The following is a 27420-nucleotide window of genomic DNA, read 5'->3' as shown; positions in this document are numbered from 1 at the left end:
ATATATTTATGATCAGTGTAAATTCTGCACCTGTAGTGAGCCTACACAGTTTTCTGAGTGCCTCAGCTGTCCTCAGCTATTGCACTGTGCTCATTTGATAAACAGGGTCATTTATAATAATTTGAGTACATGAGATGAATTTGCATGTGGTCTTTGTGGTGTGCTGATCCACAGCTTCAGTGGAACTCTACTGAAGGGATGAACATCATTCTCCTAAAAGATGTTCCCATGATGCTGATGGAGAGAGGTGTTTAACACACACTCCAAATCTCACAGTGACCGTCAAGACCATAACATACAATTCACATCATTTAATACTCATTAAACTATTCAGTCACCTGTGTGGAAGACTCTGGACTATGTTATGTTTCTAATTTATTTGGATTTGTTCTTTAATTTGTCACCTGCCCGTATGACTGTATTCTGGAGGGTTTCAAAGTGTGTGTCAAGGGTCATGTCAGGTCTTAGGGTGACGAACCACAACTTCCTTGGTTCATGTTTGACAAGGATCTCTGCTGCATGTCATTACCCATCTCTCTCTCTCTCTCTCTCTATCTCCATTTCCTGCCATCTCTCTACAGTCACTGTCTGATAAACACACAGAATGCCTCAAATATAATGGAAAAAGAAAAGCTTTATGTCCTTAACAAGCAGTTCTGAAAGTAAATCTGAGGACACAACCCTAAACACAAGCTAATGTTGCTCCATGTCAGCTGCATGTGTAAACAGGCAAGTGTCAATCAGAAGTCAAACTTATGTATTTTATTTTAAAAGGCCTGTAATTAATCAAATTCCCCTCCTTAAAATCACTGCACCGCTTTTTACATCTCTCCATCATCTGCGTGTCAGCCTGCAGTGCAACCCAACTCCATTTTCTACAGCTATTTTTATTATTGTTGTCATTGGTAAACACCACACATCTGCCTACCCATACTGGTTTCCCATTGGCTGAGGCGGTTGTCTGTCACAGTACTTCCGTCCGTTTGGCCGCTTTTGATTGGCCGACGCTCCTCTTTTTTTCCTCTTCTTCGCGGCGGTGGGTCGGAGCCGCTGTGTCCCCGGTCTGGCACGTTCCTAGCCAAATTCTCCACGGTGTAAAATTGGATCCCCCGTTTTTTCACAAAACCAAAAATATCCCCTTCTTCAACTCCCCGCAACCGCTTTAACGTTTGCGCCTAACACACACGTCCAAATCTCCACCAGATACCTCAGAAGATGGCGGTGGTAAGCGGGATGTCGGGGTCGGCGGTAGCCCGGCTTGAGGGCCGAGAATTCGAGTATCTGATGAAGAAAAGGTCGGTGACCATCGGCCGGAACTCCTCGCAGGGCTCGGTGGATGTCAGCATGGGACACTCCAGCTTCATCTCTCGGCGGCACCTCGAAATATTCACCGCGGGCGAGGACGGCACAGGCACGGGGGAATTCTATCTCCGATGCCTGGGAAAAAACGGGGTGTTTGTTGATGGGGTGTTCCAGAGAAGAGGGGCTCCACCTCTCCAGCTTCCACGAATGTAAGACTATGATGGGACCACTTTGCCTGAACCTTTAAGAAAAACCATCCGCAGATTTATGGGTTCATGTGTTGTTATTGTTTTGTTATCCCGCAGCGGTGTTGCACGTGTTGTGTCAAGCAACACCAAGCCTGATACGTGCCGCTCGTTTGTATGGAGATAACGTCACATGAAATCTCTTTGCCAGATATGCTAATCGTGTAATCAGTAATCACGCTGTCGCTGATTAACAAACACAAAATCACGATTCACTTGATTAATCATTAGTGTATTTTGGTTTATTCGGCATACATTTAGTCCGCCGAGTACACGTCAGTGACACATCAGACAGTCATGCTTTAGCTAAGAAGTAGTTCACTGTTCACCACGGTGCATTGTGTGGAAGCTAGCTTCTTACCTATAAATGCTAAGTTGTTTATTATTATTAGGGTGTGTTTGATATGCCGAATTGCAGAGTGGCTCCTATCAATTCAAACCCGTCTTTATTTATGTTCTCTGGTGTTTTTATTTGCGAAAAACTGGTCAGGAAACGTAAAAAATGTCCTATTTGTAATGGAGTTTGGTTGAAGGTGCTCTCAGAACCGGAGAACTCGCTGTATTTTGGGCTGCTGCTGTCCCACCTAACATGCTGGCTAACAGTAACTAAGTGTTGACTTTGTGCTTGCACAGGTGATGTTTCTGACCTGCTACAACTCAGGCTGCCGTGTAATTTATTTGTTCAGAGGGAGACTGGTGATTGAATTGTTGTTATATAAACGATAAAACCGAATATTCCCATTATAACGACGTCTGTGAAGTTAAGGTTAGTGCTGTTGTCAGTTTGATCTGGCTCAATGTCGAGTTGGCCTCATGTTCCCTGTCGGTATGTTTACACTGCTCAGCTTGTTTGTCAGGCTTCTTTCTCAAAAATCACATTGAACAGTGATTTTTTTTTTCTGGTAACTCACATTTTACTTTTAAACTTAACCAACGTGTAGGTAGGATATGTTAATATTGTGTCCACTCCATAGTAGTAATTCATTTTAGTGTCAGCAGCTGGTCCAAATATACCCCATTAATAATAAATGAGCCATGTTAGCCATGATCTGTTATATAATAGTCATGGTGGTCGTCCATATTTAAACTGTGTGAGGCTGAATCTCAGTGCTCCTCTCTCTCTGCCTCAGTTAGACCTTGGCCTGCTTGTTGCCAGGCAGGAGGCTTCTCTGCACAGTAACATTGTAGTAATACTGCATTCCCCACTTATTTTATTGTTATTCAAAGGTAGACAAGTGTATCTGCTATCAGAGACAAATGCACAATAATTCAAATGGACATATCAGCTCTAAACACACACTTATGGTTTCTGTCTGTCATTCTCAGGTGTTGTTTCCGGTTCCCCAGCACAAGTATAAAGATCACGTTCACAGCCCTGTCCAGTGATAAGAAGGAGCCAAGGAACGTGCCGGAATCACCGGTCAAGCCCGTCCAACCCCAAATCTCCCCACTGACCATAAACATTCCCGACAACATTGCCCACCTCATGAGCCCACTGCCTTCACCTACTGGCACCATCAGGTGAGCGGTGGCATCCTCTACTGTCCAAACATACGTTTATGATGCAGTCCTTTACACACGTTTTGTTATGAATTTTACAGTGCAGCAAACTCGTGTCCATCAAGTCCACGGGGGGCCGGACTCTCCAGCTACAGGACAGGCCGTGTTCTGGCCTCTGACCTTATAGGAGACAACTCCCAGTCAGAAAACGACAAGGAGGCCTCAGGTGAAGACAGCCCAAAGGTGAGAGTAGGACAGTCGGTGAGAATATGGACGAATGTTGTTAGTGGGTCGTCTTACATTGAAGGATATCGTCTCAAACAGTGAGCTGCACGGTAACGGCAGCAGAGTTCAGAGGAATGTTGATGGATCCGAGCACTGTGAACATCTCCGGTTACTGACTGAAGTCTAAAAATTGCATAACACTCACAACAACATAGACTTTGGAGCACAGATCCCGGTCGAACTAAACTGAGTGTATGTGTGTGTGTGTGTGTTTGTGAACAATCTACAGGGAGAAATAATGATTTCATCAACAACATGAAAAATCTCATTTCCTCCAGTAACACATGAATGTTTTTTTCCTCCTCCTCCACAGGACGACTCCAAACCTCCGTATTCATATGCACAACTAATAGTCCAAGCTATCACCATGGCCCCGGATAAACAGCTAACACTGAATGGAATATACACCCACATCACCAAGAACTACCCCTACTACAGAACAGCTGATAAGGGCTGGCAGGTCAGTGTATAAACTATCACTGATCAGCTTCTCCTGTGTTGGTGTGTTTCTGCATTTCTTCGTTTCATGTTGTTAGCAGTTGAATACCTTTGGGTTTGGGATGATTTGAAGATGTTTTTTTTAATTAGTCAAACATCGAGTGGACCTGCATCATCAGAATATCAGTAACTGTGCCTCAGTGGCTGCTCATCATAAAGCCTCGTCTTGGCCGGTGCTCAGAGCTGTGTGCCAGATCCATACCACACAGCAAGTCTAATCAGGTCATTAGTATGTAGTGTGTTCGCACTGGAAGACTGCCCAGCAGATATACTGAAAACAGTCCGCTGTGTTAAATCTGTTGATAAAACGTCCCACAACACGACACAAGAAACGATTCCAGCACCCCAGAAAACAAACAGTACACGTCCACATCCAACAGAGCAAATAGTCTGTTGTGCTACTGTCATTACTGGAAAACAGTGCACTGCAGTGATGAGTGTATAGCACACACTGTGTACAGCCACTGTGTAGCATCGAACTGGAACAAATAAACAGACGTTTCCTCTCCTACAGACAGACGACATGAAGCAGAGAACACTGGAAACAGTGAGCAGGTGTCTCTGCTAAAACATCCTGGAGTTTGTATTAAGCAGCTCAGTGCAGCAAACCAAAAAGAGCCTGTGCAACAACATGGGAACATTCCAGCACTATAACACAGCCCTCTTCAGTTCAGAGACGTGTGCAGGCTGACGTGCGTCTTGTATTTGTCGCTGTTTTAGAACTCGATCCGCCACAACCTGTCCCTGAACCGGTACTTCATCAAAGTGGCCCGGTCTCAGGAGGAGCCGGGGAAAGGCTCCTTCTGGAGGATCGACCCGGCCTCCGAGGGCAAGCTGATAGAGCAGGCCTTCAGGAAGCGCAGGCCCAGGGGAGTGCCTTGCTTCAGGACCCCGGTGGGACCTCTTTCCTCCAGGTAACAAACTTGAATCTACATTAATCTAAGTTACTTTAAAGACAGGTTGTCAGTTTTGGTGCCGGCTCATTTCCGTTTGTTTTCCTTCTCCAGGAGCGCTCCAGCTTCTCCTAACCACACAGGAGCACTGTCTGCCCACTCCAGTGGGGTCCAGACCCCAGACAGCCTGTCCAGAGAGGGGTCCCCAGTCCCCATGGAGCCAGAGCCAACCCCTCCACCAGCCCCCACCCAAACCGCGACAGTCCAACCGAAGCTTGCCGTCATCCAAGAGGCCCGCTTTGCTCAGAACTCCCCTGGTAAAACAAGCTTTTGTCTGTTTCACAGAACCATGTCACAGATGTCAGACGCTCTGTGCTCACTGACGGGAACCTTTACCCCCCCGACAGGCTCCCCTCTCAGCAACCAGCCAGTACTGATCGCCGTGCAGCGTCCGATGCCTCAAACGACCATGAAGCCTGTGACCTACACCATGGCGACGCCAGCCATCGTAACCACATCAGTTAGCTCCGCCCCCGTCATGCAGACGGTTCATGTCGTCCACCAGATCCCAGCAGTCACCATGGCGACTGTTGGCGGACAGTCTGCTGCTACAGTGAGCCCAGAACCTCAGGAGAACGGAGGGGGAGAGCACCAGGAGATCAAAGGTGAGCTTCAGGATTCACGGCGCCGTCACGCTGTCGTTGACGTCGGTTGTGGTTTAATCTGACGCCTGTGACTGTGGTTCTGTCCCTGTGCAGTGAAAGTGGAGCCGGTGCCGTCCATCACAGCCTCGTCTATAGGTGGAGTCAGTCGTATCATCCAGAGCTCTCAGGCTGCTCCCCTGACAACCGTTACCATCGTGCAACAAGCCCCGCTCGGCCAGCACCAGCTCCCAATAAAGGCCATCACACAGAACGGGACTCACCTGGTCCCCATCAGTACTGCTGCTAACACAGGTGACACACACACACACTGACGCAGCACTTCAAGGTGTTTCCATTCAAGTGGATATTTGCAGGAGCATGTGTCTGATTATTATTTTGAAAGTTAATAGTCGAGCCAGTGAAGAGAATGTAGCACGGTGAGAGAGAAAGTAACACAAGGTTAGTTAGAAGTGTCATAAACCACAGGGTAAAGATCGTTACATTAACAAGGCTGTAAGAGACTTTAAAAGGCTCCGATCCAAAGTCGAAACTGTGTCAGTTATTATCACAGTAGATTTATCCTCTGTTATCAGTTCAGTTCTGTCTAAAGACGTGGCCGATGTGTCATATGACGTCTACACAGTTACAGTGACAGTCTGTACTGATGTTACTCTGTAGCACCTGCTGCTGTTCATTCCGCTGTGGCTCCAGTCTCTAGCTGACTCTGGCTGTCTTGTGCTGAGTTAGTGGTTGCTTCTATGAGAGGAACAAACTGAACGATGTTGAGCACAGTAATTACATCTGCCAACTTAGCCATAACACCTCATTTTCCTGTCGTCTGTCTTGCAGCTGTTGCGAACCCTCTCCATCTCCTGGCGACCCACGCCTCGGCCTCTGCATCCCTCCCCACCAAGAGGCAGAACGGAGAACTGCAGGACCAGCCTGAATCAAAGAGAGCGAAAACGGAGGAAGAGGAGGGTGAAGCAGCAGCCGCCACCAACAATGGCAACGGCACCACGGACAGAGCCGGAGAAGGAGGGGTCAGTGAACAGGTCGGCGACAAGTAGCCCCCCTCCAACCCCCCGATCTGCATCCTGACCCCTGCTCTCCCGTACGCATTGAGCCTCACACCCTCCACACTCTCGCCCCTCCATCCTACCTGGTTATCATCTACTTCAAGGTGCCAAAAAGAGAAGAGACGTGGAAACACAAACAGGACTACAGAATGTGCAAAACCTCCTCCTCCTCCTCGACCCCCCGACTCTTCCTCTTCCATATATTTAAGACCACGAAATACGATGCAAAAACTAGAGACCAAATTGAAAATGGAAGTAAAGAAGAGTTGCTGATGACTGTGAAACCCTGACGTTTGAGACCCAGAAGGCAGGAAGATGCCCAGGAAGAAAAAAAACGATTCAAAAATCCAGATTTCCAGATGAAAAATTGACTTATTGGACAAATGAGGAGTCCACGACTCTCCCCAAAGACGGAAAGGAGCCGAATCCTGGTAGCATTACAGACAAGTGTTTAACTGTGTGTCGGATAGAAAAAGCAACCAAGTGAAATCACCAGTAGTGTACTCCACAAAGGGAAGTGTGTGTACGTACGTGTGGACATTCCCATCTTCGGCAGCTAGCCTCCATGTCGACCTACCTAACCCAGTCGTGAGTAGATATGCAGTATTCCGTTGTACAAGTGTATCTGTGGATCTTTTTTGAGTGTTTCTTCGTTTCCCAAGGCACAGATACTATCTAGTAATAATTAAGATAACTAAAAGCTATAAGTGGGGTCTTTAAGAACATTTAAACATCACAACATGATATTTTGGGAATCCTTTTTTTGTTTTGTTTTTGTATGTGGACTCTTTGTTCAGTGAAATGAATGTAGTCTCCTTTTTTTCCTTTAAAGAAAACACTATCTATGGAGTGGATGTTCTTTTTTTCTGCTCATTCATGCAAATGAAATTTCTTTATCACTGTAAATCTACAGATTTTTTCATATTTTACAAATATCCTATGAGATAAAAGTATATTCCCATGCGTATTTGACCATATGCTTCATCGAGCTTGCATGTTACGGATCTAGAGACAATGTACTTGAGCAGATTTAACTGAATATGGAACTGAAGAAAATTTAGACTGAATCTACGCTATATGATTCTGACCAGTGCTGCACTTATCCCTCTTAGTTCTTCGTTTTTTTTTTCCTTTTGTATTTTTATTTGCTCTCAGTTTTTCCCTGTCTTCATTGGCTGTTTGTTACCTTTGTGTTGAAGTTGGCAGTCTCTTTGCTTGATTATTTTATTCTGTTCAGGCTACTAAAAAAGTCTATTCAGATTGTACTCTATGTTACACGAGGAAAAACAAGTGATAGGTGTTTGTTCTGCTTCAGTGGGTAAATGCTTTTTTTATAAATTTATTTAAAACACATAACCTCTTAGTTTGAATTTCTTTGAGTAAACGCCTTCTCTGCTGGGCAAATGCAAACTCGACATCTGTGTGTGTGTGTGTGTGTGGGGGGGGGATTATTTCTTTTGTTAGTCAGAGAAAAGAAACATGAGATTGTGCCTGTGCTCTGAGAATCATCAGGCTGATTAAGCGTTAACATCTGGAGCAGAGCGGTAACATGCTATAAAGTTTTGTTAAGCATGCATTCCACAGTTTGTTCAGGCCGTTCCAGGAAGTCTGTGGACATGCTTCCTCTCTGATGGGACAAAACCAGCTCGACTCTCATTGACCAGTAAAATGCCGGATGTGAGGGCAGTCGTTAGGAAACATTATCTGTGCCAGTTCACCCAAAATGAAATGTAAGGAGTCAGGTTCATTTATGGAGATCGAGACTGTAAAGGTGGAAATACACCTACGTTCACCGTTCACCGTTCACCATACACCACCACAGCTGTTGAGCTGTCGCAGTCTGGACTGATCAGTCGTCCACCAGCAACCCTGACTCCTGCCTCGCCCTCACTATCTGACCAATCACAGCGAGAAGCTGCTGTTTAACCAACACTGTGGTGTTCATGCTAACTGGTGTTAAGAAACAGCCATGATCAAAGATGTTTATGGGGGGGGCATGAACATAAAAGGGCCTGAACGAGCCTGTAAAGTTTAACTGTAAAAGCAGATGTTAAATTTTTATTCACAAATTTAAATGCTGATTTTTTTTACAATCATTCTGAGTGTGTCAGAAACAAGTTGGCTTTTCAGTTTGTGCAGCGTCCCTACTGTGGTCAGTGCGGTGTGTGTGTGTTCCACAGCGACACCTGCAGATGTACAATCTGATGTAGAAAGCAACACAAAGAAATGTTTTTGCACAGAATCAACAAAAAAAAGGATGAAAACAAAATTAATTTTCCATTAACACAGTTTTAACAACCGTAGTGATGGATCCACACTGAACTGATCTCCTGTTTACGGCCACAGGGTTCAACAAAGCACTTCAGATTCCCTGATTTACATCAGCCAGTTTTATCAAAGCTGTTAGGGGCAGGAAGAGGCAGAGATGCACTGACACCAGACAAACTACACTCATCAGTAAAGAGTGTTGACATTTAAATAAAAAGACTGATGTGACTGGAGTCACACTGGCCAACGAAAAGTACATGAAGCAAACCAGCAATCATCTATTCCAGGTTTCTGATTTAATCGACATGAAATATTAATGTATTAACATTAAACGTGAAGTGCAGTCTTGAACCAAATTCAAAATATTCTGAACAGTTTTACAGTCGAGCTGTTGGGTAGAAAATGACCAACAATCTCGTCTTAAATCGATTAGGTTTTTGTGATTCAACATGGAAACCGCGTCTGTGTTTGGCTTTTCCAGTTCAGCTAGGAACAACAAAACTATCAACTGATACAAACTCTTAAAAAACAGTTCACCATTTTGGGAAATGAGAGTCTTTCTTGCTGAAAGTCAGATGAGAAGCTAAACGCTGCTCCTGTCTGTAGAGTAAATATGAAGCTAAAGCTAGCAGCAGTTAGCTTGGCTTAGCATTACGTCTGGAGAAGGGGAAAAATCAGCTTTACAGCTCTAAAGCTCACTAATAAATACAGTGTTTGTGTCGTTTGTTTCATCCGTACAAACAGCAGCAGGAAAGAGCCACATCTCCCAACACAAGATGAACTGTTTAAGCTTTCTCGTTTGAGTGGAAACAACAAACACTCAGCTTTAACAGAAACAATCAGGGAGAACATATATTGCACAACGTATGAAAAAAGGAAGACTGAAACAAAAATACGTGTTGATATTTTTTTCTTTTTGCTACTATTCTGTACAGGTCTAAGTAGTTAGAAGTTCAGTCTGGCGCATTGTGTTTATACAGTGGATATAAGAAAATCTAGTAATACTAGTGACGTTTCACAACACAGGATCAGAGTCTGTTCCCGATGTTACTGTGAACCTGAAAGGTGGAGGCAGTCACCTCGTCCTGATCCTGCTTTGCAAACACCTAATATGGTACATTGGTATATACACAAACACACATATGTATATATGACAACAGTAATATGTTCACACATACAGATTCTCTCCAGTCTCAGAGGCACTCCCTATAGTTAGGATTAGGTGGTGTTAGTTGACAAAAAGCTCAATATTTTCAATCCGTCTAACTCTCAGAATCATCTAGGTGATTAAAAATAGCCATCCTTTGTAAATTCCTCGGAAGACGTCTTAAAAAGCGGCGTGTCCTTTCAAAAAAAAAAACAAAAAAAAAAAACTTTCCCTCTTTTCTCTTGTGTTTGGTTTGGGAGTAAAGTCGGCGCCTGTCCGTCTGTCCGGAGACAATCCTCAGGAGTCTGAGAGACAGTCAGCATCCCTGTCCGTGCTTCCATCTGTCTGTCTTTGCTGTGAGGGGTCGTCCCCTCCCCCCCTCCCTCCCAGAGTCTGTGCTACTCGTTCTTTGTCCTCCCGTCATCTGATGCTCTTTGACAGAGTCCATCAAGATAAAGAGAAGTGCAACAAGGGACGTGTCCTGCCTCCTCCAAAATAAAAAACAGAAGGGAAAAAAACAGAAAACAGGCTGTGTAATAACAAGTCTGCAGGAGGGTCAAAGGTCATATTTTTTCATCGGTCATCTCCAGGAACTGGGCGTAGACGTCTCTGGAACACTCCCCTTTCTGGTTGAACAGGAACTTGTAGTAGCTGCCGTCAGCACAAATGGCTGCTCAGAGAGAGGGAGAGACCAGAGCGGAATACAAGTCAGCAAACACAGGCCAGACACTGAGAACCAGACGAGTCTGCTGCTCCTGTACTGATGCAACAATGCTGCACCACATTCAACAATGTGGGTCATGGGTAATGTTAGTTTACTGGTAAGAAACACAAGCCATCAGAGCAGCTGCTGTGGCCACTGGGTCAATTATCTAAAGCTCTTCAGATCAGAGTGAGGTCAGTGCTAAGTTTCTGTATCCAGACAGCATCACACTCCAAACTGAACTCACCTATGACAGCATTGGGCTCTGTTCCAAAAGCACACACACAGGGTGAGCCTGAGGGGACCTGGAACTTGGAGAAGCTCCATTTAGAGCTGAAATATTTGGGGAGAAAGCTGGCTGATGCCAGGCTGCAGAGAGAGGGACACAGGGTCAGAACAGGAAGTCAGCTTCACTTTTTAGCATCAACACAAACTGTTTTCATGACTGTATTCAATCCTCCACTTCAGTGGTTTTGATTGTTACTGGGCAGACAGGTACCAGGACTTGAATGGAAGAAACAGACCTGGACTGTTTGTTCCTCTTGGGATCCTCTGCAGCAAAGATGTGCACTGTGCCGTGGTCACTGGACACACAGATGAGGGACGCATCCTGGTTGAAATTAATGCTGAACAGGACGGACAAGGTGGACATGATTAGAACAGCTGATGTCTCAATGATCCATTCAGGTCAACACAGGGACACCAGATAAAACATGTAAGACCCCGCTGACCTTTACTATAAACACCTGCAGAACAGCTGTAAGGTGAAGCTCTTATCTTTAAAGTGGGATTCTGTCTTTTGAGAGAAGAAATAGCTAAATGTACTGCTGGACTGTTTCCATTTGTTTTAAATGTGTGAATTCAAACTGAAAGCAGCTTTACTGCTCAGTGCTCACCAGTAAATGTTAGCTGCCTGAGAGCCTCGTCTCAGCTCCTGGATCAGCTGACCTGCAGACGTGTCGAAAATTCTTATAAGAGTTCCCTGTGGAAACACAACACGGATTATTCACATGTCAGCAACAACAACTCAAGAAGTGTCCAAACATGTAACATTCATTTTTTCACTTCACTGTTGCATACTTTCTCTGACGCAGTAGCTATCCTGGTGCCCTGCAGGTTGAGAGCGATGCAGCACAGCGCCCCCTCATGGGCAGGAATGTCAACAGGGGGCTTCTCTGTGTTGGCCAGATCCACTATCTGCACGTGGCCTGAATGAGTTCCAGGGAAGGCCAACAGAGAGTTGTTACTGTTGGGACACAACACACACAGACCTGAGGAGACAGGGAGGAAGGCTGGTTAGAATACACACATTTTACACTGACAATCTTCAGGCTGCGAGGCTGAACAGAGAGCACTGACCTTTGGGGTTGTAGCAGGTCTCAAACACATGCAGCTGATGGGGGTTGTGGAGTAAAGGTGAACACTTTGATCATTGAGTCCAGGACCACCACGATCCTGAGAACAGAGCAGAGACAAATTTAAACTTTAAAATCTGACAGACAGTAAACCTCCAGTGATAAAACCAGACATCAATTCAAGACATAAAACACTGAATGTCTGACTGTAGAGGAACCTCCCATCAACTCACTAATGCATTACACAACACTCATTTCACAACCATCACAACAGATCAATTCCACTAACAAAATGACTAAGACAACCCCTGGACAAACCAACCAGCCATTTCAGCCTCTAACTGGGATCTTTTGATTTTGATTTTTTACCTGTCACGTCGAAGCTTCACTGCCTTGACCTCTGTTGAGAACTCAATCTCAATGACTGTCTTCTTCTTCAGGTCATCCCATATCATCACTACAGGGCCAAGAAAGGTAGAATACACAGTGAGGTGTAATACCCAACAAAAATACAGCACCATTTTACCCTTTAATCAAGTTAAATTTAAGGCAACAGCATCATGAGCAGCACTGTCAGCCATATAAAACAATAACTCATTCATTCAATCACTGTGACCTGGACTGATCCATTTACGTTTTTGCTAAAATGAACACATTCTTTAACACAGCTTACTAGCTACTGTAGCTCACAGCAGAGACAGTGTTTGCTATAGGTCTGATTATTGATCTGATTATTGATTCAAACTCCACAAACAAGGATTAAAGTGTACATCTCTGACAATTCTGTCACGTGACACAAAAAACACATTTTCTTACAGGAAACAGATTTGAAGGAGAACAGTGGATTTTTTAAACTTCAACCTTATTCTCCCATGTTTCAGGTGTAAATGATTGACAGGGACATAAATCTTTGGAATCAGTGCAGGATTAATATTCTGTCAAGCACTTTAATGTCAGTTCCTGTGAATAACTTATAACTTCAGCAGCTAAACGTACCTTTGTTAGTTGGGTATTTGGGTTTCTTCCCTCCTCCCACCAGTGCTAGATAGTTACACCTAAACAGCATCTCCACGTGGCCGACCCCGCCCTCCAGGAACTCTGAAAGTCAAAGTCATTGGCTGGTAGCATCAATAATAACAGGAAGTGAAGAACACAGCTCTTATCATCACACCTGACTGTAAACTGTGCTTGTGATTAAAATAAATAACATTTACACCCTGTGTCTAATCACTGCTGCTTATTCATCTCTGATGGCTCAGCTCCACACAGACAGACAGACAGACAGACAGACAGACAGACAGCAGAGCACAATGACAAGAAATCCTCTGCATTCCACACAGTGAGAGCGGCCTCCCTCTGTGCGACCAGGGTAACATCAGCAGGAAAGAATTTCACTGCGCAGAAAAGACTGCTATCAAAGACGTGCATGTGGATCAGCACAGAAAAAGGAAAGACCTCCGCTGGTTCTGTGAGGGAGTGTTTGGTTAACCCCCAGCCCACGGCGGTTAAATCTGACGAGCAGGAGAAGTAACTCTGGAGCAAGTCATGTGCTGAGTCATATTTTTAGCTTCCTCTTATATCCTTCCATATTTAAGGAGTTGCATTTCTGTCGCAATACAGTGTTCCTGTGAGCAGCAGAATCGCCGGTTTGATTCTTTTTCTGCAGCCATAAGCTGAATCAGCTTTGTACAGGGACCTCAAACTAGCTGTCACCCACTGAGCACTGCTCATGCTTCCTCAGTCACTGGCTAACCAGTACAACTAACTTTATCATTAAAAGCTTAGAGAACATGCTTTTTCACCATGACACTGACAACATGATACAAGACTATCTATACAGCTCTATCCCAGCAAATTTGAAATTTGAATCCTACATTAAAACAAAAGTGCACCATCCCTCAAAATCCCATGTTCCAATAAATGGACCAATGAAATTCAACAGAGTTGACATAATAATACAGCACTGCTCGTAGGCTCTTCTGGGGTAAATAAATAAAATTCCATTAAACATACAAGGCACCGACAAACACAGACCAACCCCTTCTTGTATCAACAGATGATGATCTGGTAAAAACAGGCTGTCCTGATCTCCTGACAACAAACTTAAATTATGCTGCTTTTAATTAAGAATATGAGTAGAACAGTAATGTAGCAGCTAAACTGAACTGATCCTATGCAGATGCCCAGTGCACGCTGCAGTTTGTATTCTCCAACACCTCATCCAGGTAAGATCTAAGTTGCTTCAGGCAACACAGGGTCAGGATTTATTTGTTTGTTTTTTTAATCAATGGCAAAACCTGTTATACAACTTCACAAACAGTCATAGAGCTCAAATTCCATCCAGGTAATTGCCATTTTAGACTTGCTCTCTCATTAAAGATTATTTATAGAAGTGTGACTGACAAGTTTAACAGACTATCACATTTAGATCTGTCAAAAGTTTTAGTTTGAAAGAAATATATTGTGTTAAGTATCACTCCTGAGGGTGGACACCTTACAAACGCACTGCGAAATATTCTTTTCTAACCTGTATAATTGATCATGTCTATAGGGCTTGTTACCTTGTTTCTCCTTCTCTTTGAGAGGATCTGTGTTGTACACACGAAACCCATTTTCCATTCCACAGGCGAAGCATCCTGAGAAGTAAAACAAGAGAGCAACAATCAGCAACTAAATCAACAACTAAAGTCAAGTCAAGTCAGATTTTATTTATATAGCGCAATTCACAACAGAAGTTATCTCGAGACGCTGTTAGTTAACATTAAAGTTAACATTAATGACCAAAACTGGGCCTGTACATTGATAAAAGAGCAGCCTTTAACTATGACAGAGCTGACACGGAGCAAACAAATGATTAACCTCTGGTGGAATTTATATGAAACTGGCACTTGACTGTTTCTTGACAGAGGACGGTGATGGTGACTGTCAGGGCTCTTTAAGGGGTCATGTAAGGTCTTCGGCCACTTTACGTTATAACGTTACATTACTTTTACTCCTGACACAGCTGACCAGCATTAGTAATGTCATTAAATTATGGTTCAGTAAGACAGTTGGTCAAGAAAAAAAAATAACTTTACGGCCTGTGTAAATGTGTGGGTGGGGAGCGAAGAATGCTATACAAGGCTGAATTTTACAATGCAACGTTAAGGACTAAGAAATATTACCTGAACTTCTGAAGCCTGACAATCTTATAAATGACTAGTCTTATTTTGGAAATTAAGCACATTAAAGTAGCCGTATACCGTGGTAATAACTGTCAAACTTAGCGGAGCTGGCTGGTAGCTTAGCTAATGTTAGCTGCCGTGGTAACCAAGGCTCTGCTAGTATGATGGTCGCTGGAAATTTAGCCAACGTTAGCTTGTGAGCTAAGTTCGCCTGCATCTGTAGCAACATATACATGGTTATTATTTGAGTACTTACATTTAACCACACATTTGCGTGTAATTTAACAGCACTTGTCATGCTGTGTTAACATTAGCTTGTTAGCTGACTTGTGTGTTCGCTGAAAATGAAAAAGCTACTATAGCTGGCTAGCTGCGGTCCAATGGGCTAGCTAAAGCTAACATGAACTTAATGTTTGGTACTTTAAGTTGACGTTTCTGGAGTAACAACGACACAATAGTATTGTTATAAGACAGTTTAAAACCTAGGAAATGTAAAGTTGTTGTTATTGCGTAATGTTGCGGTTATTTTATTATTTAGTAAGACGTCGGATTAGCAACATTAGCTTAGCACCCACGACGCTGCCAATTTCCATTTGGGAGAAAAAAAACATGACAGTGCCGTTTCCTACCGTGATCCTGGTTAAATCCAGCATAAAGGAGCCCATTCCCATGAGGATTAGACGGTAGTAAATTCATTATTTAAAAAAACAACTGAATGCGTTAACAAGTTAATCCAACAGCTGTTGTGTGATGAGCTAACCGGCTACCATTCCTCTGGAGTCTGTGGGGTAGAAAGAAGGAAAACAACGGAGGCTGGTTCCTGCTTGGAGAGAGCTGTCACCAGCCAGGATCAAAGGGAGTTTTCGGTGGACTTCTTTGACGTATTAGAGCAAATATTTAACATCGAAATAATCTAATTATAATCCTCATTAATGGTTTTAACTAAAAGTAAACATAGCACATGATCCCGAGACGAGCAGTGATCAAAGAAGGGTTTTAATCAGAGAACAACGACTCCGACGATCGATGATTTTAATCACCTGTAAGTCACAGTTTCTCGTCATGCTACCTACATATGACTCGGTGTGTAAGTGTAACGCTAGTTTTACTGTCGCTGTTATAAGCTGACTGAGAAGTTGGACTGACCACGGTTTTAAAGACAAAAACATACGAGTGAAAAGTACTGATGGAGCCGGAAGTTGTTAGTGAGGTTAAAGTTACACAACATCAGTCATTTTAATTTACGATAGCTGTAGCGGGTTTAGCTTAACAGCATAAAATACATATAAAAATATATCCGTGTGTAACGGTATAAAGAAGGAAAATGTTTTCTGAGTAAGTGCGTAGCCCCAGTGGCCTAATGGATAAGGCACTGGCCTCCTAAGCCAGGGATTGTGGGTTCGAGTCCCATCTGGGGTGAATCGTCTTTTTCGGGTTGCGTATAGTTACTTTACTCGCACATAAGATGCATTGTAAATAAATAAATAAAAACATTAATTCATGCAAGCACTGTTTTCATACAAGTGTTTTCTGAGCTACAGTATTACCCATTATTGATTCGGTTATCCATTCACGCTCAGAACCGTGTGTTTTAACTCGAGTATTGTTGAATGAAATTAGCAAAAAAACGTGCTTCGAAAATGCCGAGGGTTTAAATTATAAAGCTGACCACGCTCTGAATAATACTTCATCATACTTAACGTTAATGAGTTCTCCCTTACCTTTACCTGTCATAGAAAGCAGCGCCAACACCACGTTTACAACACCTGAGCTGATCATCATCATCATCAGTGTAATTAATTACAGCTGTACCTCTCCTGTTTTGACTGACATGTTCTGGGTAATCCCTCCTCTTCCTGAGTCAAACTCTGTGATAGTGTTTTAAGGAGAATATATTCTGTACATTAATAATGGCTCCAGCTGCATGGAGCCTACTCATGTTTTCTTATTTAAACTTGTGCTTTTTCTACTGTGTTAAAATATCTTAAGGAAAAATGGCTGTACACTGTAAAGACAAATAAAACCAGACATTAAACTTTGGTTGTTTGCTGGTTACAAGGCAGATACTCATCTTCCACTATTCCAGATAATTAATTATTCATCAGTTATTACTTGTAAATGCTCCTGTACTATATGCAGGTCAATATTCTGTGTACCAAAAAACAACAAACAAACCATTTAAATGTTCAAAATAACATGAACGACCTCTCTCCTGAGTAAATCAAATGACACCTGGAATCAAATGGTCAATTTATTCAAGAAAAAGAAATGAATTCCTAAAGGAATTAAGGTTCATTTCATTTATACATACAAATCTTATGTAGAACTACAGCAAATATTTCTGTAAAAAATACAAAGTTACATTTTTATAATGCACTATACAATTACACAGCTCCTAACAATGCAGGCTGTGACAGCCGCAGAGATAATGATGTGGAAACTTCAACTGGAAAACCTTGTTTTAATTCCCCACCTCAGTCAGAGTCCACACAGCTGAAGTGTCTTTGAGCAAGAGATTAATCTTCAACAGTTCCTCAAGTTCTGGTTTTCAGCTGATGCTGACCTCTGACCTCCTTCAATTAGGGAACATCAAACAGAACACTTGGGAATTTGTATCATGTTATTATCTACGCATGAACAAGCCTCCTGTGTCTTTTTAGACCATGCAAGCTTGAGAAGCCCTTATTACACACTGTACAAACATACGGTCTCTCTCCTGTGTGGGTTCTCATGTGTAAGGTCAGGAAGCAGGACTGGACAAAACCTTTTTCACAGACGTTGCATTTAAATGGTCTTTCCCCAGTGTGGTATCTCCTGTGTATCTTTAACTCTGCAGCAGATCTGAAGGACTTTTCGCAGTCGTCGCACTTGAAAGGCCGTTCGCCCGTGTGGATCAAAGTGTGCCTCACCAACGCGTCCTTGCCAAAGAATCCCTTCCCACAGTGCTCGCAGGGGAAACGCAGCCCTTTGTGATGGAAATTGTCGTGTTTCAGAAGGCATCTTCTGGAGGTGAAGGTCTTTCCGCACTGAGCGCAGGTGAAGGTTGGAATGGGTTTCTCGGTGACAGGCTCGCCGGCGTGATGCACGCGCTCCACGTGCCTCGTCAGCGTTACGCCGTGCCTGAATTTCTTGCCGCACTCCCAGCAGAGAAACGGGTACGCCTTGGTGTGTTTTTTCTGGTGTTCCACGAGGTCGGAGTACGATCTGAATCTTTTACTGCAGTGAGGGCACTGAAACGGCTGGTAACCAGTGTGTTTCCACTCATGTCTGATGAAACGTTTCAAACTGGCAAAAGTAGTCTGACAGTGGGTGCAGGTAAAAGGTTCGGTGGGATTATGGACGTCGATGTAGTGCTTGTGAAGGGCCTTGAACACAGGGAAGTTCTCCTCACACTGGTTACACTGAAATGGCGTGTGGGATTCTTTGTGCATCGCCAACGCCTCCGGGTCACGTACCAGTTTCATACACACCTCACAGTAGAGCGGGTTGTGAGTTTGTTTGTGGGAGTCCAGTGTTGATTTGTACTTAAATGCCTTGTCACATTCATCACACCTGAAGCAGTGTTTGACATCCTCGGGCTTCTCGGGATCCACCTGTTGCTCGCTGTAGCAAATGTTTCTTAAATGGAACCTAAAAGTCTGTTTGCACTTGAACTCGACGCTGCAGTGAGGACAGTAGAACGGACCTTCTATCACACTTTTGTTTCCCTCTGGGCTTTTCTGTCCTGATTCTTTGCAGGACCTCCTCTCTCCAGAGGGGGAGTAATCTGGGTCCTGGTCTATGTTGTCTGATGGCTGCTCTTCATTGGTTGCCTCACAGGGAATCCCACTGGATGATTGTTCACCCTTCGTCTGCTGGAGCCTCTTGTTCCTCTGCCTTCCTGCCAGTCTTTGCTTTTGCCACACTCTGACATTTGTGTTGCTGTAAGTAACGCAAGCTCTTATAAAACCTCTTACACACAGGACAAGAAAAAGGGAGCTCCTCTGAGTGTCGGTTCATGTGCCGCTCTAAGAACTTGGCGCGACTCACCACCTTGCCCGCACACTTTGCATGTTCTCTCGTCCAAGTCGTTGCCTTTGGTTGAACCTTGGGATCTGGCAAACTTTTTAGGGCTACTGTTTGCAGCATTACTGCCCTGAGTCTTTCCTGATTTTCTCCACTGCGACAGGTAACCTTTCATCTTGAGTCCTCGGTTCTTTCGCTCTGGTCTTTTCCAGACGCTGAATTCTGGTTCCTCGTGTCGACCCCTTGTTCTGCTTTGCACTTCAAAGTCTTCATCTACAGGTCGTTTCTTTTTCCTTCCACGTCTGCCTGGTTTTTTCTCCACGCCGTCCAGCACAGTCACCTGGCCGTCCTCCCCAATCATCAGAGTTCCAGACTGGTCGTCGTGGTGTTCGTCGGCCATTTCACTCTCGCTGGCCTCGGGGCCTTCGGCGGGATCAGCAACCACCACAGCGTCCATTTCTGCTTTCACCTCACCGCCGAGACCAAACCACTGGGTTTGCACACATTCCGCTGAGTTCCCAGTTCCCTCCACGTACACCTCTTTGTTCTCAGATTCCACCTCCATCTCTGTGCACACCGTATAGACAAGTCCGCTCTCTGCATCCGTTTCTGTTTGTTCATTGACGATCACAACTCTTTCCACAGGAGGGAGACACAGAGCTGACAAGATGCCGCTGTCAACAATGAAAGATTCTGAAAAGAAATCAGATTAGTAATGAGATACTATTTGTTAAAATGACAAGTAAAGCCATTGCAGATGAAAAAGACACGTTATAATATTTGAGTCCTACTGTGTAATTGAAAATTAAATAAAATCATATCTTTTACATTCTGTGAATAGACCATTGTAATCCTGAAGAAGCTCACCGATGTCGTCTAACTGACTGAGGTCTTTCTGAGTGTCCAGTAAGGTTTTTAGCTCCTGTGGTTGAGCAAAAGTCTCCATGCATTCACTTAGAACAGATGAGGCGTTGCTGAGCAAAGATGCAATCTGACAAAGAGAAACTGAAAATTAATGTGAGGCAACAGCACTGCATTTCCTCAATGTCGGGTGATTCCTGAAACTGCACAATAAAACATCTCACATTTTTCTGAGATGACACTGTAACAAAAGCCTGTGTTGTAACAGACATAGACTTTGAAAGTCAAAGCAAAAACAAGAGCAAGGTTTACCTGTTGGAGAGTTTGGGTGGGAAGAAGTTTTTCAAGTCCTGGACAGAAAGAGCCACATCAGAGTCTGGATTGCTTTGTCATATGTGGGGCCAAAGTCTCCTGGGAAAACATCCTGGGACACAAAGAAATCCATTAATCTCTGAGCCGTCCATACAAACCATACATATTCAAACAAGATCATATCATAACACAAATGATTCTTAGTGAAATGTAAACTTCAGCAATCACCTTTGACAGATGAAATATATATTTACTATAAATCTATATGCACAGAAGTAGACAAACAAAAAATACCTGGAAAAAGTTTCTTCTCTCTTCAGGATCTCTCAGTAGATTTTGGACAAGACGCATGAAATGAGAGTCACATACGTCTTGTTCTGCATTTTCAGTCTGAAAAAAAAAAAAAAGATGGTTTAGACTGGCAGATTTGTCTCCTGTGACTTAATTTTAAATTATATCAGAAAAACTAATAACAGGTAACCAAAATAAGAAAGAAACACTATACTAAAAGCAATTATTCAGCACTGGTAAAACAGCAGTGAAAACCTAACCGCAAAAAAAACAGTCCAGACATGTCATGTAGTTGAATGCAGGTTTAAACGCACCTCCACATTCCACAGAGATCTGAGGCTCTGCATTCGGTCAAGATGTGGTTGAATAATCTGCAGGTCAGCAGTCTCTTCAGAGCGACACAACTCCAGGATCAGCTGTAATCAGAGGCCAGCAGCAATAATGAACGAGTGATTCGGAGAAAAATGCTCATCTGCCTGCTATTTACTGCTAACAGTCAGACACATTTCTGATTAATCAACCTGTCGTGCTGACAGAAAATGGCTTGATTATACAGTTCGATGCATTGTTTTTCCTCAAGAAAAACTCCCAACAGAGCAATGCAAAACAAAGACAGCACAAGTTTTAAAACAACTAATATTACAGGAGAAGATTATATAGTAAAGGCCTGTTCACCACTCTAAAACAGTGTGTGTTTGTTCTCTGGATAACAAGATGACAGTACAGAGGTACTGATAGGATTTTTGCAACAGGTGAGAAGTACAGGATGCAAAGAAGAATGTCCAATGACCCTCCAAAACTTGACCACATTTAAAAGCGATCTATCACGATGAAACAGCAATATCTGAAGAGAACTGCAACTCTTCCTTACCCTTGCTCTTAGACCCAGAATGAGCTCGGCCCGCTGCCTCGTGGAGAGAAGCTGTGGAACAATCTCTGTGACCATAAATACAAACTCCTCAAGCAGCCCATAATCCGACACAATTTTCTGCTCCACTGTTTGCCAGATCGCTGCTGAGACCAGCCGGATCGGTGGGACCAGGAGGCGCAGAGTGGAGAGGGGAAAAGAGGGACCTGCAAACGGGAATAAATATTACAGATATGTTTGACAGGATGACATAGAAATAATTAAACGACAACAACAGCAATTGGTGGTTGCTCCAGCAATTGAGACTGGAGATGTTTTGTAGATGACATGACAATATTTTACACAAAACAGCAAGGTCCCTCATACTATTTTAGGAAAGAAATGTCGCTGTGAATTTTCCCAAATCTAAATTTATAGTGGCATGAGCACCACACATCTCTTCATTTTATTGGGATACTAGTGTCAGAGAAGGGTATCTCAAAACCTGGGCAAAGAATCCAAAAATATCTAGAGGGAAAGATACTCAGACATGTTTGTTTGAGTGAAGCCACTGCTTAAACGTCCCTCTGAGATTATCAAAAATTGCCAACAGGTCTCTCTCTGAGAACCTGGTGGTTGGTGTTAGCACAGTGACTCAGATGTAATAACACCCGAAGCAGAAACACAGGAGACAGACAATTTCTACAGCTCACACTTCAACTGTTCTGTAATGCAGTTATTTTTAATGTTCTGAAGCAGAATAGGTTTCATACACGGCAGTCAAACATGAGCATTATCTGTAAAACCTGTAAAACCAGAGCCTAACATTAGCATTTCAGTTGGTCATTAGTGTTAACCAGTATCTCAGTTTAATCCATGGTATTGTTTACCTATAGTTAGTGCGCTTGCATCATAAATCTATAATCTGAAGACCAACCTACAATGACAGATGAAGGATTTTGTTTTTCTTATATGTCAAGCTCTGGTTGCGACGGATGTGTATCTGCTTGCATTTCCGTGAAAAAGATAGAACCCTATGCTACATGTCAAAATGCTAACATATCAGAGAAGGTGACACACTGATTTATTAATATATTCCAAACACAAACCACGCAAATATATGTTTAAACTACTGTTAAAGGACTACCGCAGTTCTTCCATGTAGCAACAGAAACCCCGTGAACAGCTAACATACACTCGGTTGCCTGTAGCTAGCGTCAGCATTAGCTAAGACAGCAAAGCCGATACTTAGCATTAGCACGAATCCCCAAACTGCAGCTAAATGGACGTCTGATAATTAACCTAGCTTGTCCTGTCTGTAGTAGGGTGAATCCGGGGACATCCGTGTTAGCCCAAATTCGATTTAAATGCGACGGGTAGTAATTTATCATAAAACAAGCATTTATCGACAAAGTTAGCAATGCTATTCCCGCGCGCGGGCTGTGTTGCGGCCTAGCTAAACAAATTGGTCTGTGACCGTTTAGACTCACCTGGTAACTCGGAAATACCTCCTTCCATCCCTGCGTCTTATCAGAGTTACATTACAGTCTGGGGGAATAATGTCTGCCGCTCGACCGAAGTCAAACAAATTAATTTTAAGGTGACTGAATCCAAGAGACCGATACAACACAACCAATCTTTGTGCGTCAACGGTTGCCTTGCAGTCCGTCTGGAATAACAATCCGACTTCAGGCAGCGAAGCTTCATTAGTTCCGCATCGTCGTTTTCCCCTCTCCGTTTTCTCTCTACACCTGTTTACCCGTGATGCACCTTTTGTGTTTCAAAAAATATAATATTACAAAAAAACCCTTTGCAACTGTTTGTATGTTATGTGTGAATGTGGTACATGGTTGTTAATGAAACTATTTTCAAATAATTAAATCATAGATGAAATGTCAGCCTGTAATATTTTATATGCAATGTGTAATTAGGCTGATGCAGCCTTCTCAATAATACTTTTAGGTGAAAGCGAGACAGTCTGCCACATCTGAAGATCGAACCATATTTTTTCCTTTTTTGATTCCTGCTGACAACTGTGACAGAACACATTAATAACAAATTATATTCAGTGTGAATAAAAGCAGACCTGACTGATCTAATATTTGAGATTATGCCACCACGTTAGCATTGCACTCCTATAACACTGTCAGACATATGATGAATAGTTTAAACAAGATCAAAATAAAAGAAGGAGAACCACAGATACCATCTTTTTATTTCACACATCGTCTACACTATCCTCAGTGCAGCTCTACTGCCGACAGTTGGTCAGTGATTCAGGTGTGCTATGCTAGTAATGGCTAATGGTGCCTTGAGCTGCTAGCCTCATCCAGTGCAAATACTATCAATGGTTTGTCTCAAAATGTTTTAAAGTGACTCTCATGGCACACACTGTTTAACAGAGAATTCCTACCATGCAGGGTTAATGTGTTACAAATGAATGTACCAGCTTTTTGTGTCTCTGCATGCTGTAGAGCTTGGGGAAAGCCTTTCCACAGATTTGACAAACAAATGGCTTTTCTCCTGAGTGTATTTTAGCATGGGCGTTGAGAAAACACATTTTTATAAAGCCCTTTCCACAGACGTCACATTTATATGGTCTCTCTGTTGTATGTTGTATAAGGACATGCTTCTTCACCTCAGAAGTCGACCTGAAGTGCTTGTCACATTCGGGCACGGTGCATTTGAAAGGTCTCTCCCCCGTATGCATGAGTTTATGTCTGGCGAGTGTAGTTGCAGAGACTATCTTTCCACAGTACGGGCACGGATGACGGAACAGCTCATTCAAGTGTTTGGTCCTCTGGTGTTTTTTAAGGGATCCTTTCTCTTTAAAGGATTTCTCACACTGGGAGCAAGCGTGCCTCTTCTCATCTCGAAACTCGCTGTGGATGAGATTCAGGTGCCGCAGGAGATTGGAGTTCTGGGAGAAAGTCTTGCCACACTCTGCGCACAGGTAGGGTTTCTCTTTTGTGTGGACTCTTTCGTGGTAAATGAGATCTGCGTCGGACTTGAATCTACAGCCACACTGAGCACACTGGAACTGGCAGATGACCTGTATGAGTCCACTCATGTAGGATTAAGAAGCGGAGCTTGGGTAATGTTTTCGGACAGTGGTTGCATTTAAACGGTCGACTGATGTTATGGATGTTTTCGCAGTGTCTGAGTAAGGGCATGAACAGAGTGAAGGTCTCCTCACACCGGGTACACTGAAACAGAGTGTGTGAGGCCTTGTGCCTGGCCAACGTCGCCGTGTCTCGCAACACTTTCCTACACACACTGCAGTACAGTTCATTGTGGGTTAGTTTGTGTCTTTCCAGTGAAACTTGGTACCTGAACGCCTCCTGGCATTTGTCACATTTGTAAAGATTCTTGGCTTCATCCGGCTTCTCCGGATCTACCTGCTGCTTACTGTACTCATAGCAGGTTCTACACATGTGCATCTTAAAAGATGAGAAGAGTTTAAATCTGCTGTCGCATCGAGGGCAGGCGTAGTCACCAGTGGGAAAGTGGGTTTTCATGTGACTCTTTAGGCCTGTACTTACATGCTCCTTACAGATAAAGCAGTAAACTTTACCTTTTTTTTTGGGAGTGCTACCTTTGATATCAGAGACGCCCAGCTTTCTGCTAGAAGCTGATAAAATTTTAGGACCCATGAGGGGAAGGTCCTCATCTGACAAACCAGATGATGAATCAAATCCAGTGGGACTACTGACAGCAGTCACCAAGGAAGAGGCATCATCTGAGTAGTGAGACCACGAATCAGCCATACTGGCACTGCCACTAGCAGTGTTATGGCGAGAGTCCTCATCAGAGTAGAAAGACCATGAGTCATCATCACTGCAGTGACTGATAGGAGCCATATATGAGCTGCCTAAATCCTCACAGTCAGAGACGTCTGGTGGAGCCCTACTGGGTGGTTTTGTTTTCCTGGAGGCAGGTTTACAGGCAGAGAGGGCCTCTTTACAAACTCCTCTTTTCTCTCTCAGCAGAATCTTTTTCATCTTCAGGCCTCTGTTTCGTCTCACAGCTCGAGACTGTGATAACAGCGGTGTTTCAAGTCTCTCTAGCTTAACATAGCATTGTTTTAGAAGGCGAGATGCATCCTCTGCTTGACACTGAGGGAGGTTTACATTTTCAATGTAGTCAGTCCTGACCTCACTTGTCTGATGCTCTGTGTGTGTTTTATGTGTCTCCGTTCTTTTCGTAGTGGGAAGTTTGAGAGCTGAAATAATGCAGGTATAATCCAAGGAGCCGTCTGAAAAGGGAGAAATATGTTGTTAATAAACATATTATGCTTTGATATTGTTATTACACCCCAAATGGAACCAAAGCAAACTTTTATTACAGGAAGTGGAATGTTAAGACCTGACATTTGGAAAAAAAAAAAGGTGAGGAAATACATGAGTTAGGAACTATAAGAACTTGCCATTGTGATCCAGTCGGCTGAGGTCTTTTCGATACTGCAGCACAGTTCTGAGCTCCTCACACCGAGACGCAGACTCCAGACAGTCCACCAGAACAGAGGACACCTCATCAAACATAGAGGCAACCTGAAGAAAATGAAAAGGCAACTTTACAGAACAGAGAAATTCAAAATTGGTTTAAAGTGATATAGGAACAATGTATGTGTTATGTACCTGTTGGAAAGTTTGAAGAGGAAGAAACTTTTCCAGTCTGGACAGAAGCAGCCACATCAGGGTGTGAAGTGCTTCATCAAATGTGGGACCAAACTCTTCAGGGAAAACTTTCTGAAAGACGCATGAAAGAATGTCTGGCTACTAAACTGACACATGGTTGACTGTTAAGAGAAAACTATTAGTGAATAGATCTTTGATACATTTTTTGCACTTCACGTATTAAAGAAGTTCTACAATAATACTGACCTGAAAGAAGTTTTCCCTCTGGTCAGGATTTTTCAGCATGTTCTTAACAAGATCCACAAAGTTTGAGTTTGGTACTTCCACATTTGTAGCACCAGCCTGCAGAGCATGACATGAATATAATCAAGACAGTGATCATCCTACAGTATACCAGCACCTTAAAAAATAATACAGACAATGTGAACTCACCTCCATTGCCCACGCCTCAGTAAGGGTCTGCAACCTGTCCAGGTGTGGCTGAACAATCTCTGAGTCAGCAGAGGCTTCAAACTGACATAACTCCAGGATAAGCTAAAACCACAAACAACAGATTTTCATAACACTGGCATCAAACGCTTCATCCAGTTATTATACAGTGATTAACAGTGGTTAATAACTACTGCTCCTCCTCACCCGCGCTCTGAGGCCCAGGGTGAGCTGGGCCCTCTGGCGGATGGTGAGCAGCTCCGGGACAATGTCTGTAACCATGGAAACAAACTCCTCCAGCATCCCATAATCGGCCACAACTTTGTGCTGGATGGTCTGCCAGACTGCTGCTGAGACCAGCTGAAGGGGTGAGACCAGGAGGCGCAGAGCAGAGAGAGGAAGGCAGGAACCTGAACGCAAAACGAGCACCAACGATTATTTCGATTTACTGTTGATCTCAACTTTACTCAACCGCGAATATTAAAAGTTATTCCTCACAAAAACTTGTATATGAACGATGGAACACACCCCTGTAACTAAATCATACCGAAACATTTATGTAATTTCATGAGAAGTCATTCATTAGGCAGCTTCAGCTGACTCTACCTCCTTTTAGCTCGTTCTAGCAGTTAGCTTCTCTAGCAGTTAGCTTCACTAGCAGTTAGCTTACCGTTTAGCTAGCGGCCGTCAGTGTTAGAGAACTTGGTGAATGTTTACTCACACTTTCCTTTTGAATTATCCTCCATCCTGTTTATTTATCCACTGCACTCGTTTTGCTGAGCTTTAACAGATAAATGTGAGGCTAACTATCCACTTGCAATTCTGGACTGAAACTAACGGCTTGTCCGACGGTGTTTTTGTTCCGGGTTGACTGATCTGTTCGATGGTTCCCAGCACAAGTCGTGTTCACTCTTGTTCCCTGCATCCCTGACCAACACACACAAGCCCCGAACCACAA

At 43.4% G+C, this 27420-nt stretch overlaps 3 protein-coding genes and 1 non-coding gene across 4 annotated transcripts; 2 read left to right on the top strand and 2 right to left on the bottom strand.

Annotated features, from left to right (window-relative positions):
- The first annotated feature begins 1009 nt into the window (after positions 1-1009).
- foxk2a (forkhead box K2a) lies at positions 1010-7799 on the top strand. Its single transcript, XM_018679555.2, has 9 exons — positions 1010-1511; positions 2874-3068; positions 3149-3290; positions 3646-3792; positions 4551-4744; positions 4838-5040; positions 5131-5388; positions 5482-5679; positions 6217-7799. Exons 1-9 carry the CDS (start codon positions 1216-1218, stop codon positions 6432-6434), a joined length of 1851 nt encoding a protein of 616 aa, XP_018535071.1. The 5' UTR covers positions 1010-1215; the 3' UTR covers positions 6435-7799.
- Positions 7800-8468: 669 nt separating this feature from the next.
- wdr45b (WD repeat domain 45B) lies at positions 8469-16208 on the bottom strand. Its single transcript, XM_018679556.2, is given in 11 exon segments — positions 8469-10528; positions 10809-10930; positions 11086-11187; positions 11458-11543; positions 11642-11832; positions 11921-11969; positions 11971-12016; positions 12286-12373; positions 12913-13014; positions 14478-14552; positions 15710-16208. Coding segments are annotated over 11 exon segments (1035 nt in total). The 5' UTR covers positions 15777-16208; the 3' UTR covers positions 8469-10421.
- A 218-nt stretch (positions 16209-16426) lies between these two features.
- trnar-ccu (transfer RNA arginine (anticodon CCU)) lies at positions 16427-16499 on the top strand. The gene has a single exon. It is a non-coding gene; the product is annotated as a tRNA-Arg (tRNA).
- An 819-nt stretch (positions 16500-17318) lies between these two features.
- LOC108885277 (zinc finger protein 354B) lies at positions 17319-27403 on the bottom strand. The gene is given in 14 exon segments (XM_051066357.1): positions 17319-19778; positions 19953-20076; positions 20259-20370; positions 20553-20648; positions 20864-20965; positions 21421-21623; positions 22887-24436; positions 24438-25651; positions 25823-25946; positions 26034-26144; positions 26280-26375; positions 26466-26567; positions 26670-26872; positions 27184-27403. Coding segments are annotated over 8 exon segments (2493 nt in total). The 5' UTR covers positions 27209-27403; the 3' UTR covers positions 17319-19778; positions 19953-20076; positions 20259-20370; positions 20553-20648; positions 20864-20965; positions 21421-21623; positions 22887-23818.
- Between the last annotated feature and the right edge of the window lie 17 nt (positions 27404-27420).

The sequence above is a fragment of the Lates calcarifer genome, linkage group LG23 (assembly GCF_001640805.2).
Source record: "Lates calcarifer isolate ASB-BC8 linkage group LG23, TLL_Latcal_v3, whole genome shotgun sequence".
In the NCBI taxonomy this organism is placed as follows: Eukaryota; Metazoa; Chordata; class Actinopteri; family Centropomidae; genus Lates; species Lates calcarifer.
The sequence above is the reverse complement of the archived record's forward strand: the minus strand, read 5'-3'. Positions and strand labels throughout refer to the sequence as shown.